Below are 16224 nucleotides of genomic sequence, written 5' to 3'. Positions count from 1 at the left end.
TTGGCTTGGTGGGTGTTGGCTTGTTGGGTGTTGGCTTGGTGGGTGTTGGCTTGGTGGGTGTTGGCTTGATTGGTGTTGGCTTGTTGGGTGTTGGCTTGTTGGGTGTTGGCTTGGTGGGTGTTGGCTTGTTGGGTGTGTGCTCTGATTGTTAATAGAACCTTCTCTGCATTGGTTACATTCAAGGTGTCACTACTTGTGACTGACTGTATTCTCCTAGGCAGAATGTTTCCCACGATCATAAGATTTATTTACGATTGTAAGATTTATTTACGACCATAACATTTGACTAGACTTTTTTGTTGTTGATCCAAAGTAAAATAAGTCTTGCATATTTTCACATAGCTGTTGTCCCACATGTACAAAAGTTGATTTTCGGGATAATATGACAACATGGCCATAATACCATTGGCTGATCTGAGATCCAAACTTACATTCAAAGCTTTCTCTTTCATTAAGTCAAAAGCATGTGTGACTTTTGTATCTTTGGTGTCAGTCAGATACAGAACTCCACATGCAACAAAGACATTCCCAGCGCTCGGTACAGGATAGGACGTGCTAACCACAGACAACACAGAAAACCTCTTATGGTTTAACTTGGCCACCATCACGGTTCCACTGATAGCTGAAGCATATATGAGCCACAGTCCGTTCTCGTCCACAGCAAACTTAAAGTACGTCTTGGAGTTGTGGAAGAGATATGTTCGATTGTGGTAAAGAGCATTCTCAATGGCCAGTGTCTGTAATCTCCTGGTCTTCAGGTTATCCCTGCAAAAGCAAAATAGTGAGAATGGATAAAACACTTAGAATCATGTACAAGATTTTTTTTTTTAATCTGATAATATACTTGTTGCTTTAAACTGCAGTAAAGAAACACTTACTTGACAACTTTCGAGGTTCCTGCATTGTGATAGTAAACAGACCCATTGTAGATGATGTGGCCACAACCCTGGTAGAACTTCCTCATGTCAATAGACCTGCTGTTAGGAAATGATGCAATGCTCTTGTACTCCTGCAAGACTCGACCTGAAAGCCAAATGTAAATCGCACACACAGTATCTTTCTGCTGGAAATGGATTCATTGTTGCAACTTATATAAACTTGATGTATTGTACCAGCTGATTTATTTCTTTGGCCTTGAGTTTTCCCTATTATAAAACACGGTTCCTCAATATTACTGGTATTTCCTTTACGACTTGCCAAAAGCACTGTACCTGAAAAGTGTTCAGCCATCCAAATGTGGTTATCGTTCACCCGGGCTGCATCTTGCATCCAAACTCCAAATGTAGTTTCCATTTTAGTGACGTTTGGAAAGCACGTTATGGTTTTGATAATGTATTCTATGGATACGAAAGAGAAACATGGAAATTAAATAATGACAATGTTTGAAATAATTTCACTCAGCAACAGTTTCCACTAGGGGGCGCTCACGAGTAAAGGTTGAAGGTATAGTACAGTAGTACAAACTAAGCTTCCAGGCTGTACCTTTAAATGCTGTGGTTACATTGGAGGGAACAGTGAAGGCTTTAAGGCCTTCTGTTGACAAAATGCAACCAAATATGAAGAACAATAATCTACCTTCAACATCCCAATTGAACCCCCAGTGTTGCCTATGAACAAATAGTTTTGATACCAGCTTTCCAAACAGGTTCTTCTTTCGCATCCTCTGTCGGTTACATTCAAGGTGTCATTGGGGGGAATAGGGAAGATGCAATCAATTATGAAGCCAATTTTAATACCTTCACCATCCTAATTCAACCCCTTTATAGATTTAAATAGTTTCATACCAGTTTTCCTAAATGCTGCTTCTTCCACAATCTCGGTTACGTTCAAAGGTCCTTCTTCCACAATCTCGGTTACGTTCAAAGGTCCTTCTTCCACAATCTTGGTGTGAGTTACGTTCAAAGGTCCTTCTTCCACAATCTTGGTGTGAGTTACGTTCAAAGGTCCTTCTTCCACAATCTTGGTGTGAGTTACGTTCAAAGGTCCGTCTTCCACAATCTCAGTGTGAGTTACGTTCAAAGGTCCTTCTTCCACAATCTCAGTGTGAGTTATGTTCAAAGGTCCTTCTTCCACAATCTCGGTTACGTTCAAAGGTCCTTCTTCCACAATCTCGGTTACGTTCAAATGTCCGTCTTCCACAATCTCGGTTACGTTCAAATGTCCGTCTTCCACAATCTCGGTTACGTTCAAATGTCCGTCTTCCACAATCTCGGTTGAGTTCAAAGGTCCTTCTTCCACAATCTCGGTGTGAGTTACGTTCAAAGGTCCTTCTTCCACAATCTCAGTGTGAGTTATGTTCAAAGGTCCTTCTTCCACAATCTCGGTTACGTTCAAAGGTCCTTCTTCCACAATCTCGGTTACGTTCAAATGTCCGTCTTCCACAATCTCGGTTACGTTCAAATGTCCGTCTTCCACAATCTCGGTTACGTTCAAAGGTCCTTCTTCCACAATCTCGGTGTGAGTTACGTTCAAAGGTCCTTCTTCCACAATCTCGGTGTGAGTTACGTTCAAAGGTCCGTCTTCCACAATCTCGGTGTGAGTTACGTTCAAAGGTCCGTCTTCCACAATCTCGGTTACGTTCAAAGGTCCGTCTTCCACAATCTCGGTTGAGTTCAAAGGTCCTTCTTCCACAATCTCAGTGTGAGTTACGTTCAAAGGTCCGTCTTCCACAATCTCGGTTACGTTCAAATGTCCGTCTTCCACAATCTCGGTTGAGTTCAAAGGTCCTTCTTCCACAATCTCAGTGTGAGTTACGTTCAAAGGTCCGTCTTCCACAATCTCGGTTGAGTTCAAAGGTCCGTCTTCCACAATCTCGGTTGAGTTCAAAGGTCCTTCTTCCACAATCTCGGTGTATGTCATTTGTCGGTTATTTAATTCCTCGTTCTCGGTGTCAGTTACATTCATGTCATTACTTGCAGCCAGATTCGCTGACTCTAAGGGGAGAGAGTGTTGCAACAGTGTTGTTGTTTTTACACTGAGGAATAAACTTATGTTCATATATGGTGATTCTGAGTTGTTGTTGGTGGTGGAATCTCTGCCAGGACAGTATGCTCACCCGAAGACATGTTGGCTTGATGGATGTGTGCCCTGATGGTTCTATTAACAGTCTCTGCGTTGGTCACATTTAAGGTGTCACTGCTTGTGGCTGCATTCTCTGTACCTAAGAGTGTAGAGAAAAATGGAACAGTGTTTTACAGTGAGGATGAATGCATGTCATTGTTGGTGGAATCTCTGAACCGCATACTCACCCAGAGAGTCAGACATGTTGTCTTGATGGAAACAGGTATTCTCTAACAACTGTGCTCTCATGGTCCTATTTCTAGAGGGTTCTGGGTCCTCTAAGGTCGCTGGGGGGCCAGGCAGACCAGGGGGACCGGCAGGGCCAGGAGGGCCCCTTGGACCCGGAGGCCCTTAAAACACAACCAGAGGAACAGGATCTGAACAAGCTTCTCAGAAAAACATTTACAGTATGTAATACAATTATGATCATTGCAAGTAAAACATCAATTGTAACTATCTGCAAAATCAGTGTTTAGTAGCTCAAATGTAGTTGAGGATGAGCTAGTAATATGAACTAGCAGGGTGAGCTAGTAGGGTGAGCTAGCAGGGTGAGCTAGTAAGATGAACTAGCAGGGTGAGCTAGTAGGGTGAGCTAGTAATATGAACTAGCAGGGTGAGCTAGCAGGGTGAGCTAGTAAGATGAACTAGTAGGGTGAGCTAGTAAGATGAGCTAGTAGGGTGAGCTAGTAAGATTAACTAGCAGGGTGAACTAGTAGGGTGAGCTAGTAAGATGAGCTAGTAGGGCGAGCTAGTAAGATTAACTAGCAGGGTGAGCTAGTAATATGAACTAGCAGGGTGAGCTAGCAGGGTGAACTAGTAGGGTGAGCTAGTAAGATGAACTAGTAGGGTGAGCTAGTAAGATGAACTAGCAGGGTGAGCTAGTAAGATGAACTAGTAGGGTGAGCTAGTAAGATGAACTAGTAGGGTGAGCTAGTAAGATGAACTAGCAGGGTGAGCTAGTAAGATGAACTAGCAGGGTAAGCTAGTAAGATGAACTAGCAGGGTGAGCTACTAAGATGAACTAGCAGGGTGAGCTAGTAAGATGAACTTGCAGGTTGAGCTAGTAAGATGAACTAGCAGGTTGATCTAGTAAGGTGAACTAGCAGGTTGATCTAGTAAGGTGAACTAGCAGGGTGAGCTAGTAAGGTGAGCTAGTAGGGTGAGCTAGTAGGGTGAGCTAGCAAGGTGAGCCAGCAAGGTGAGCCAGCAAGGTGAGCTAGCAAGGTGAGCTAGCAAGGTGAGCTAGTAGGGTGAGCTAGTAGGGTGATCTAGTAAGATGAACTAGCAGGGTGAGCTAGTAAGATGAACTAGTAGGGTGAGCTAGTAGGGTGAGCTAGTAAGATCTAGTAAGGTTAACTGTTAGGGTGATCTAGTAGGGTGAACTGGTAGGGTGAACTGGTAGGGTGATCTTGTAGGGTGATCTAGTAAGATGAGCTAGCAAGGTGAGCTAGCAAGGTGAGCTAGCAAGGTGAGCTAGCAGGGTGAGCTAGTAGGGTGAGCTAGTAGGGTGAGCTAGTAGGGTGAGCTAGTAGGGTGAGCTAGTAAGGTGAGTTAGTAAGATGAACTAGTCATGTGAGCTAGTAAAATGAGCTAGTAAAATGAACTAGTCATGTGAGCTCGTAAGATGAACTAGTAGGGGGACTAAGCTAGTAAAATGAACTAGTAGGGGGATTAAGCTAGTAAAATGAACTAGTAGGGGGATTAAGCTAGTAAAATGAACTAGTCATGTGAGCTAGTAAAATGAACTAGTAGGGAGATTAAGCTAGTAAAATGAACTAGTAGGGAGATTAAGCTAGTAAGATGTGAACTAGTAGGGTGAGCTAGTAAAATGAACTAGTAGGGTGAGCTAGTACGGTGAGCTAGTAAAATGAACTAGTACGGTGAGCTAGTAAGATGAACTAGTAGGGTGAGCTAGTAAGATGAACTAGTAGGGTGAGCTAGTAAGATGAACTAGTAGGGTGAGCTAGTAAGATGAACTAGTAGGGTGAGCTAGTAAGATGAACTAGCAGGTTGAGCTAGTAAAATGAACTAGTAGGGTGAGCTAGTAAGGTGAACTAGTAGGGTGAGCTAGTAAGGTGAACTAGTAGGGTGAGCTAGTAAGGTGAACTAGTAGGGTGAGCTAGTAAGGTGAACTAGTAGGGTGAGCTAGCAAGGTGAGCTAGCAAGGTGAGCTAGCAGGGTGAGCTAGTAAAATGAACTAGTAGGGGGATTAAGCTAGTAAAATTAACTAGTAGGGGGATTAAGCTCGTAAAATTAACTAGTCATGTGAGCTAGTAAGATGAACTAGTAAAATTAACTAGTAGGGGGATTAAGCTAGTAAAATGAACTAGTAAAATGAACTAGTAGGGGGATTAAGCTAGTAAAATGAACTAGTAGGGGGATTAAGCTAGTAAAATGAACTAGTAGGGTGAGCTAGTAAGATGAGCTAGTCAATTGAGCTAGTAAGATGAACTAGTAGGGGGATTAAGATAGTAAAATGAACTAGTAGGGGGATTAAACTCGTAAAATGAACTAGTAGGGGGATTAAGCTAGTAAAATGAACTAGTAGGGGGATTAAGCTAGTAAAATGAACTAGTCATGTGAGCTAGTAAGATGAACTAGTAAAATGAACTAGTAGGGGATTAAGCTAGTAAAATGAACTAGTAAAATGAACTAGTAAGGGGATTAAGCTAGTAAAATGAACTAGTAGGGGATTAAGCTAGTAAAATGAACTAGTAGGGGATTAAGCTAGTAAAATGAACTAGTCATGTGAGCTAGTAAGATGAACTAGTAAAATGAACTAGTAGGGGGATTAAGCTAGTAAAATGAACTAGTAGGGGGATTAAGCTAGTAAAATGAACTAGTAGGGGGATTAAGCTAGTAAAATGAACTAGTAGGGGGATTAAGCTAGTAAAATGAACTAGTAGGGGGATTAAGCTAGTAAAGTGAGCTCGTAAAATTGATTTTTAAGAGAATGAGAACTCTACCCTCTTTTACCCTCTATGAAGATGTCATTGGAGGTCTCGTCCTTCAGTCCTGGAGGTCCAGGGTCTCCCACGTCTCCTTTCGCCCCAGGCTCCCCTCTCTCTCCAGGGGGACCTGGACAGGCAAGGGGTCATCATGATAGTTATGGATGGATTTTTTTTTTTTTTTACTGATTTCTTTAAATTATTTAGTTTCGTTAGGTCTGTACCAGTGGAGGCTGGTGTCACCTTGAATTGGAAGATGGAATCATTGTAATGGCTGGAATAGAATGAATTACAAGTCCTCCAATTTAAGGTGACACCAGCCTCCACTGGTCTGCACATGTATAATAGAGCACTTGTGCATGGACAAAAAAAATCACATACCACCGACAGTGTCTGACCTTTTTTCCCTCGTCTCCCTGCAGGTCCAGGTGGTCCTGATATGCCTTCCGTAGCATTGACTCCTGGCTTCCCATCCACACCTGGAGTGCCTTGAACAGATACCATCCTGTATGATCATCGATAACTACATGTATGACTAGATGCATTTTTTTTTTTTTGAACATTGGGCCAGTAACCGAAAGGTTGCTGTATCAAATACCCCGAGCTGACATGGTACAAAATCTATCGTTCTGCCCCCTGAACAAGGCGGTTAACCCACTGTTCCCCGGGCCCTGAACAAGGCAGTTAACCCACTGTTCCCCGGGCCCTGAACAAGGCAGTTAACCCACTGTTCCCCGGGCCCTGAACAAGGCAGTTAACCCACTGTTCCCCGGGGTGCCGAAGACATAGATGTCGATTAAGGCAGCCCCCCCCCTTCACCTCTCTGATTCAGAGGGGGTTTGGGTTAAATGTGGAAGACACATTTCAGTTGAAGGCTTTCAGTTGGACAACCGACTAGGTATCCCCCCTTTTCCCTTTACAACTGACTAGGTATCCCCCTTTTCCCTTTACAACTGACTAGGTGTCCCCCTTTTCCCTTTACAACTGACTAGGTATCCCCCTTTTCCCTTTACAACCGACTAGGTATCCCCTTTTCCCTTTACAACCGACTAGGTGTCCCCCTTTTCCCTTTACAACCGACTAGGTGTCCCCCTTTTCCCTTTACAACCGACTAGGTGTCCCCCTTTCCCTTTACAACCGACTAGGTATCCCCCTTTTCCCTTTACAACCGACTAGGTATCCCCTTTTCCCTTTACAACTAACTAGGTATCCCCCTTTTCCCTTTACAACTGACTAGGTATCCCCCTTTTCCCTTTACAACCGACTAGGTATCCCCCTTTTCCCTTTACAACCGACTAGGTATCCCCCTTTTCCCTTTACAACTGACTAGGTATCCCCCTTTTCCCTTTACAACTGACTAGGTATCCCCCTTTTCCCTTTACAACTGACTAGGTATCCCCCTTTTCCCTTTACAACTGACTAGGTATCCCCCCCTTTTCCCTTTACAACTGACTAGGTATCCCCCTTTTCCCTTTACAACTGACTAGGTATCCCCCTTTTCCCTTTACAACTGACTAGGTATCCCCCTTTTCCCTTTACAACTGACTAGGTATCCCCCTTTTCCCTTTACAACCGACTAGGTGTCCCCCTTTTCCCTTTACAACCGACTAGGTGTCCCCCTTTTCCCTTTACAACCGACTAGGTGTCCCCCTTTTCCCTTTACAACCGACTAGGTATCCCCCCTTTTCCCTTTTGTCATGCTTTGATTGATGCAAAGTGTTCTTGATTGTGTTACCTGGAGGTCCTGGTGAGCCTGTAATGTAGGATGGAATGAATGGTTAGGAATGTACCTTTTTGTATTCATGTCCATTTCATTGTGCAATAGGCAACATGCAGCGTTTCAATGAGGTACTGTCTGTATTAAGGCTGTTGCTAATTTTTTTACATTTTAATAATTGTAGTTTTCAAAAAAACAAATGTGTTTTTCTTATCTGTGTACCCTAGATATTAGAAGAGCTATTTCAACAACAACAACAACACACCTGTTAAACACTTGTCTTTTGTGCTGTTACATAGTTCCAACAGGACCTTGATCTGAAAGACACAAGTGAAGGGAAACGGTGACAATAACAACAACTTCAAAGGACACTACAGCTTGGATCTTTCATTTAAAGACCCTTGCTCCCTTCGGTCTCAATGTAGTCTTTGATCTTTATTTCACCTTTATTTAACCAGGTAGGCTAGTTGAGAACAAGTTCTCATTTACAACTGCGACCTGGCCAAGATAAAGCATAGCAGTGTGAACAGACAACACAGAGTTACACATGGAGTAAACAATAAACAAGTCCATAACACAGAATTTTTTATTTTTATTTATTTAAAAAAAAAGAGTCTATATACATTGTATGCAAAAGGCATGAGGAGGTAGGTGAATAATTACAATTTAGCAGATTAACACTGGAGTGATAAATGATCAGATGGTCATGTGCAGGTAGAGATACTGGTGTGCAAAAGAGCAGAAAAGTAAATAAATAAAAACAGTATGGGGATGAGGTAGGTAAATTGGGTGGGCTATTTACCGATGGACTATGTACAGCTGCAGCGATCGGTTAGCTGCTCAGATAGCAGATGTTTAAAGTTGGTGAGGGAGATAAAAGTCTCCAACTTCAACGATTTTTGCAATTCGTTCCAGATCTGAAGACATTATTGTGATTTTGCTATTGTAAATGTTTGTAGGCTTACGTAGCGAAATTGTATCTATGATCGTACGCTATCCATTTATGTTTTTTTGTATGCTATTTTAATATGAGAATTAACCAATGATATCAGGCCACCCCCGGCCATGATTACAGACACCTGTGTGTCTTCTTTTGACACTATATAAATGAGTCACCCCACAGTGTTGGTCATCATACCCTGATGAAGACAGCTTGTCTGTCCAAACGTTGGACATAAATGTTTTTTGCATCGGAGCTCTGGCTCTCCTTTATATTTCTAAGTGTTCCACTCCAAATAGGCGTTTCTTTCGCCTCTAGATCAATAACAGCAACTTAACCATTAGCTCCAGTTTAGAGAAACGAGATGAATCATGCATCTAAAAATACAGCCAGATGTTTCTTCTTTCTTTCCACTGTGCAGTGGTTCATTTCCTGTGTCACTCAGAAAGTGTGACATTTCTCCAGCCAAGTGGGTCCCTTTGTGGTTTAGCCCAGAGGATAGGATGAGTTTGTCAGAGTACCAAATGGAACCCTATTCCCTATATATAGTGCACTACTTTAGACCAGAGCCCTATAGAACCCTATTCCCTATATAGTGCACTACTTTAGACCAGAGCCCTATAGAACCCTATTCCCTATATAGTGCACTACTTTAGACCAGAGCCCTATAGAACCCTATTCCCCTATATAGTGCACTACTTTAGACCAGAGCCCTATAGAACCCTATTCCCTATATAGTGCACTACTTTAGACCAGAGCCCTATAGAACCCTATTCCCTATATAGTGCACTACTTTAGACCAGAGCCCTATAGAACCCTATTCCCTATATAGTGCACTACTTTAGACCAGAGCCCTATAGAACCCTATTCCCTATATAGTGCACTACTTTAGACCAGAGCCCTATAGAACCCTATTCCCTATATAGTGCACTACTTTAGACCAGAGCCCTATAGAACCCTATTCCCTATATAGTGCACTACTTTAGACCAGAGCCCTATAGAACCCTATTCCCTATATATAGTGCACTACTTTAGACCAGAGCCCTATAGAACCCTATTCCCTATATAGTGCACTACTTTAGACCAGAGCCCTATAGAACCCTATTCCCTATATAGTGCACTACTTTAGACCAGAGCCCTATAGAACCCTATTCCCTATATAGTGCACTACTTTAGACCAGAGCCCTATAGAACCCTATTCCCTATATAGTGCACTACTTTAGACCAGAGCCCTATAGAACCCTATTCCCTATATAGTGCACTACTTTAGACCAGAGCCCTATAGAACCATATTCCCTATATATAGTGCACTACTTTAGACCAGAGCCCTATAGAACCCTATTCCCTATATAGTGCACTACTTTAGACCAGAGCCCTATAGAACCATATTCCCTATATAGTGCACTACTTTAGACCAGAGCCCTATAGAACCATATTCCCTATATAGTGCACTACTTTAGACCAGAGCCCTATAGAACCCTATTCCCTATATAGTACTACTTTAGACCAGAGCCCTATAGAACCCTATTCCCTATATAGTGCACTACTTTAGACCAGAGCCCTATAGAACCCTATTCCCCTATATAGTGCACTACTTTAGACCAGAGCCCTATAGAACCCTATTCCCTATATAGTGCACTACTTTAGACCAGGGTCCTATATAACCTTTTCTAAAAGTAGTGCACTATACAGGGAATAGGATATATTTCAGACGCATGCTCAGTTTTCCTCCTCTTAATCATATATCCACAGACTTCCAATGAGATGATTCTTGGCATGGGACTGACATTTCTGCTAATCCCAGAAGACTGAAAAGAGGAAATGACTCTGAACATATGGAGAGTGAGAATACTAAACTATTCCAGATTGAATCTTCCTTCCTCAAAACAAACTGTACAGTAACTTAACGTTGTGTAATCATAAATGATGATCTACATGCATAAGAAAAAAAATGTGTGACAAGTCACAGCTGGTCTTGTCTTAAACTGTAACAGAGTCTTGTTCCAGTTTATACTCTACATATCACATAACTTATGGTATGATCCAATGTGGCTCTCAGCACTTGCAACACCAGGGTTTTTGTTGGGTTCAATTCCCACCGGGGGGGGATCAGTACGAGAAAGAAGTATAAAAATATATCCAGTCACTAAATTACAAAAATAACCTACAATAACTATCTACCTGGGGCGGCAGGGTAGCCTAGTGGTTAGAGTGGAGGGGCGGCAGGTAGCCTAGTGGTTAGAGTGGAGGGGCGGCAGGTAGCCTAGTGGTTAGAGTGGAGGGGCGGCAGGTAGCCTAGTGGTCATAGTGGAGGGGCCGCAGGTAGCCTAGTGGTTAGAGTGGAGGGGCGGCAGGGTATCCTAGTGGTTAGAGTGGAGGGGCGGCAGGTAGCCTAGTGGTTAGAGTGGAGGGGCGGCAGGGTAGCCTAGTGGTTAGAGTGGAGGGGCGGCAGGTAGCCTAGTGGTTAGAGTGGAGGGGCCGCAGGTAGCCTAGTGGTTAGAGTGGAGGGGCGGCAGGTAGCCTAGTGGTTAGAGTGGAGGGCGGAGGGGCCTAGTGGTCAGAGTGGAGGTAGCCTAGTGGTTAGAGTGGAGGGGCGGCAGGTAGCCTAGTGGTTAGAGTGGAGGGGCGGCAGGTAGCCTAGTGGTTAGAGTGGAGGGGCGCAGGTAGCCAGGTAGCCTAGTGGTTAGAGTGGAGGGGCCGCAGGTAGCCTAGTGGTTAGAGTGGAGGGGCGGCAGGTAGCCTAGTGGTTAGAGTGGAGGGGCGGCAGGTAGCCTAGTGGTTAGAGTGGAGGGGCGGCAGGTAGCCTAGTGGTCAGAGTGGAGGCGGCAGGTAGCCTAGTGGTTAGAGTGGAGGGGCGGCAGGTAGCCTAGTGGTTAGAGTGGAGGGGGCAGGTAGCCTAGTGGTTAGAGTGGAGGGGCGGCAGGTAGCCTAGTGGTTAGAGTGGAGGGGCGGCAGGTAGCCTAGTGGTTAGAGTGGAGGGGCGGCAGGTAGCCTAGTGGTTAGAGTGGAGGGGCGGCAGGTAGCCTAGTGGTAGTGGTTAGAGTGGTTGGAGGGGCGGCAGGTAGCCTAGTGGTTAGAGTGGAGGGGCGGCAGGTAGCCTAGTGGTTAGAGTGGAGGGGCGGCAGGTAGCCTAGTGGTTAGAGTGGAGGGGCGGCAGGGTAGCCTAGTGGTTAGAGTGGAGGGGCGGCAGGTAGCCTAGTGGTTAGAGTGGAGGGGCGGCAGGTAGCCTAGTGGTTAGAGTGGAGGGGGGCAGGTAGCCTAGTGGTTAGAGTGGAGGGGCGGCAGGTAGCCTAGTGGTTAGAGTGGAGGGGCGGCAGGTAGCCTAGTGGTTAGAGTGGAGGGGCGGCAGGTAGCCTAGTGGTTAGAGTGGAGGGGCGGCAGGGTAGCCTAGTGGTTAGAGTGGAGGGGCGGCAGGGTAGCCTAGTGGTTTGAGTGTTGGACTAGTAACCGAAAAGTTGCAAGATCAAATCCCCGAGCTGACAAGGTAAACATATGTCGTTCTGCCCCATGAATAAGGCAGTTAACCCACTGTTCCTAGGCCGTCATTGTAAATAAGAATTTGTTCTTAACTGACTAGCCTAGTTAAATAAAGATAAAAAATAAATAAAAAATAACCTACTATAACTCACTTAGTAGACACATAACATACTGCCTCTAACTCATGTAGTAAATATTTCGGAGGATTCTTACCGGGACCATAGAGTATGTCATCATTATCATCATGTCCCTGTCGTCACGTTTCTGCTGTCGCTTAGTCTGGTGTTTCCCAGCCTGGCTCCTCTTATTGCGGGGTCGGCCATGCTGCAGCTCCCTTTCTGTCTCCTCTCTGCCTGGGTCTTCCCTGCTCGTCCTGTGGGGTGATGTCTGCAACCCAGATTCCTCTGAGAGCACCTGCAACCTTTCAGTCTCCTCTCCAGGGTCCCTGCTGGTCCTGTGGGAAGCTTCCTCTCCGGGGTCCATGCTGGTCCTGTGGGAAGCTTCCTCTCCAGGGTCCCCGCTGGCCCGGAGGGATACTGCTGCAGAATGATGCAGCACGGCGCCAGAAGTCTCTGAGAGCACCTGGAGTTGTAGATCCAACCGGGCAATGTGGGCTGACAGGTGCATGTGTTGCACCAGAAGGAACACCAAGCCTGCAGAGCTCAGGACCGTAAGAGCACAAGTCCCCAACAAGAAAACTCGTAACATCCCTGGGAGTCCCAGACAACCACCTCCACCTCCCTCCCTCATCATCCTACTTACTTTCTGTCCTGAGTCCTGACAACCCCCCGCCCCAATTTTATTTAAAAAAAAAGTGAAATATGCTACCAGCAAGCTTTTTAGTTCACTGTTTCCTCTCCAGATGTGTTCCACTAGTCCCTACTGACACACACAACACGGTGTTCTAGGCGCATACATCCGATACGCATACACAGAACTCCGTGATCTAGACGTTGGATCTTACATCCACCGAGGCACAAACATACTACGTTACAGACAGTTGTATGCTATTGCTAGGTAACAAACGAGAGACCGTTCTTCTGTAATTCTATTGGAAGAGATCCGAAGAAAAGTTGTAGTAAAGCTGTCCGAAGGCACAGAACAACTTGTATTTTCTTTTCTGAGTGTCAAGCGAGATTTCATTGCGCAACTCTGGAAACTTCTGGAGAACAGCTTCGCGTCCAATGTCTTTTGACTCGATTTATCATCCGCAGCAGTGACCATATATGGGACATGGAATGGATTCAGCCGCATAGGGACTTTTCCTTTTATCATTCTAATTTCACATTCTTATTGTGGTGTTTTTTTTTTTTTTTTTTGGGGGTTGATTTATTGCCAAGTGCATGCTGCTTGAAAATTTAAAAAATTGCTAAAAGTTTTTTCAAGATAATTCAGAACAAGGAAAGCATTCTTTAAGTTAACAAGTGAGACCTTGAACTGAGCCCATTGAATGATGAGCACATAGACCAGTACGCTCTGTTATAAGACTTTCTTTGTTTCTGAAAGGCTGAAAGCACCATGTTAACATCCTTACATACAGTAATATCCATAATTGTACTGGCACGTCATTTCCACATAATTATTTTCCTGTAGCACCAATCCACAATGGCACAGAGTAGGAGTGTTGATATCAGTTCTCTCTCTGTCGGTCACTCAGTATAACATACAGTGATATCAGTTCCCTCTCTGTCGGTCACTCAGTATAACATACAGTGATATCAGTTCCCTCTCTGTCGGTCACTCAGTATAACATACAGTGATATCAGTTCTCTCTCTGTCGGTCACTCAGTATAACATACAGTGATATCAGTTCTCTCTCTGTCGGTCACTCAGTATAACATACAGTGATATCAGTTCCCTTTCTGTCGGTCACTCAGTATAACATACAGTGATATCAGTTCTCTGTCGGTCACTCAGTATAACATACAGTGATATCAGTTAACATACAGTGATATCAGTTCTCTGTCGGTCACTCAGTATAACATACAGTGATATCAGTTCCCTTTCTGTCGGTCACTCAGATAACATACAGTGATATCAGTTCCCTCTCTCGGTCTCAGACTAACATACAGTGTCACTCACTCAGACTAACATACAGTGATATCAGTTCCCTTTCTTTCTCAGTAACATACAGTGATATCAGTTCCCTTTCTGTCGGTCACTCAGACTAACATACAGTGATATCAGTTCCCTTTCTGTCGGTCACTCAGACTAACATACAGTGATATCAGTTCTCTGTCGGTCACTCAGTATAACATACAGTGATATCAGTTCCCTCTCTGTCGGTCACTCAGTATAACATACAGTGATATCAGTTCTCTGTCGGTCACTCAGTATAACACAGAGTGATATCAGTTCTCTCTCTGTCGGTCACTCAGTATAACAAAAGAGGGCCTTCAGAAAGTATTCACGACTCTTGGCTTTTTCCACATTTAGTGTTACAGCCTGAATTTACATTTGATTAAATTGATATTTTTTTTAATCACTGGCTTACACACAATAATGTCAAATTGGAATTATGTTTTTAATTTTGTTTTACAAATTAATTACAAATGAAAAGCTCAAATGTCTTGAGTCAACAAGTATTCAAACTTTTGTTATAGCAAGACTAATTTAAAAATAATAATAATTATTATTTATTTCACCTTTATTTAACCAGGTAGGCCAGCTGAGAACAAGTTCTCATTTACAACTGTGACCTGGCCAAGATAAAGCAAAGCAGTGCGACACATACAACAACACAGAGTTACACATGGAATAAACAAGCGTACAGTCAATAACACAATAGAAAAAAATGAAAGTCTATATACAGTGAGTGCAAATGGCGTGAGGAGGTAAGGCAATAAATAGGACATAGTAGCGAAGTAATTACAATTTAGCAAATGAACACTGGAGTGATAGATGAGCAGATGGTGATGTGCAAGTGGTGAAACTGGTGTGCAAAAGAGCAGAAAAGTAAATAAAAACAATATGGGGATGAGGTAGGTAGATTGGGTAGGCTATTTACAGATGGTCTATGTACAGCAAGTTCAGGAATAAAAAATATGCTTAACAAGTCTCATAATCTGTTGTGGCAAGTAAATTAACTTCATGTCCAGAATACAAAGCATTATGTTCGGGGAAAATCCCACGCAACACATCACTGAGTACCACTCTTCATATTTTCAAGCATGGTGGTGGCTGAATCATGTTATAAGTATGCTTGTCATCGGCAAAGACTAAGGAGTTTTTCAGGATAAAAAGAAATGGAATGGAGCTAAGCACAAAATCTTAAGAGGAAAATCTGGTTCAGTCTGCTTTCCAACAAACACCGGGATACAAATTCACCTTTCAGCAGGACAATAACCTAAAACACAAGGCCAAATCTACAGTGTAGTTGCTTACCAAGATGTCATTGAATGTTCCTGAGTGGCATTGTTACAGTTTTGACTCAAATCCGCTTGAAAATGGCTGTCTAGTGTAACAGTATAGCTTTCCTCCATCACTCCACAAAAGCTGTGCTTTGTGGGTGTCAGTTGTTGATGTGTGCAGAGGGTCCCTGGTTCGAGCCCAGGTAGGGGCGAGGAGAGGGACGGAAGCTATACTGTTACACTAGCAATGATCAACTGAACTTGAAGAATTTTTTTAAAGAATAATGTGCAAATATTGTACAATCCAAAGCTCTTAGAGACTTACCCAGAAAGACTCACAGCTGTAATCGCTGCCAAAGGTTATTATAACATTGACCCAAGGGGTTGAATACTTGTCTAATCAATATACCATTTTACATGTTGAGTTATTTTTTTTTCAGTATACAGTACCAGTCAAACATTTGGACACCTACTCATTCAAGGGTTTTTCTTGATTTTCACAATTTTCTACATTGTAGAATAATAGTGAAGACATAAAAACTATGAAATAACACATATGGAATCATGTAGTAACCAAAAAAAGTGTTAAACAAATCAAAATATATTTTAGATTCGTTCAAAGTAGCCACTCGTCGCCTTGACGACAGCTTTGCACACTCTTGGCATTCTCTCAACCAGCTTCATGAGGAATGCTTTTGCAACAGTCTTGAAGGAGTTCTCACATATGCTGAG

At 43.4% G+C, this 16224-nt stretch overlaps 1 protein-coding gene across 4 annotated transcripts; it reads right to left on the bottom strand.

Annotated features, from left to right (window-relative positions):
• Window positions 1–63: 63 nt before the first annotated feature.
• On the bottom strand, window positions 64–13333 carry LOC112219068. 4 transcript variants are annotated; one of them, XM_042301928.1, is made up of 12 exons: window positions 12356–13333; window positions 7991–8042; window positions 7744–7761; window positions 6407–6496; window positions 6037–6138; window positions 3249–3410; window positions 3056–3160; window positions 2160–2933; window positions 1785–2021; window positions 1212–1337; window positions 879–1023; window positions 64–765 (listed from the first exon to the last, which is right to left on the bottom strand). In XM_042301928.1, exons 1-12 carry the CDS (start codon window positions 12893–12895, stop codon window positions 264–266), a joined length of 2853 nt encoding a protein of 950 aa, XP_042157862.1. In that variant the 5' UTR covers window positions 12896–13333; the 3' UTR covers window positions 64–263. The 4 variants fall into 4 exon arrangements, with proteins under 4 accessions (XP_042157862.1, XP_042157863.1, XP_042157861.1 ...); XM_042301929.1 differs by having other exon boundaries at window positions 2193–2933; XM_042301927.1 differs by having other exon boundaries at window positions 1785–2933; window positions 6407–6487.
• Between the last annotated feature and the right edge of the window lie 2891 nt (window positions 13334–16224).

Source organism: Oncorhynchus tshawytscha, linkage group LG19 (genome assembly GCF_018296145.1).
Source record: "Oncorhynchus tshawytscha isolate Ot180627B linkage group LG19, Otsh_v2.0, whole genome shotgun sequence".
In the NCBI taxonomy this organism is placed as follows: domain Eukaryota; kingdom Metazoa; phylum Chordata; class Actinopteri; order Salmoniformes; family Salmonidae; genus Oncorhynchus; species Oncorhynchus tshawytscha.
Note: the sequence above shows the minus strand (reverse complement) of the source record. Positions and strands in the feature narration are given on the sequence as shown.

What these genes read in the sequence shown, in the direction of transcription:
- LOC112219068 (XM_042301926.1), bottom strand. Translation starts at nt 12,895, where the DNA reads ATGATGAGGGAGGGAGGTGGAGGTGGTTGTCTGGGACTCCCAGGGATG. An exon ending in TGACATACTCTATGGTCCCG is followed by an intron (nt 8,043 to 12,355) that starts GTAAGAATCCTC and finishes TGTGTCTTTCAG; the next exon opens with ATCAAGGTCCTGTTGGAACT. An exon ending in AGCAGCATTTAGGAAAACTG is followed by an intron (nt 1,338 to 1,784) that starts GTATGAAACTAT and finishes TCGTATCCATAG; the next exon opens with AATACATTATCAAAACCATA.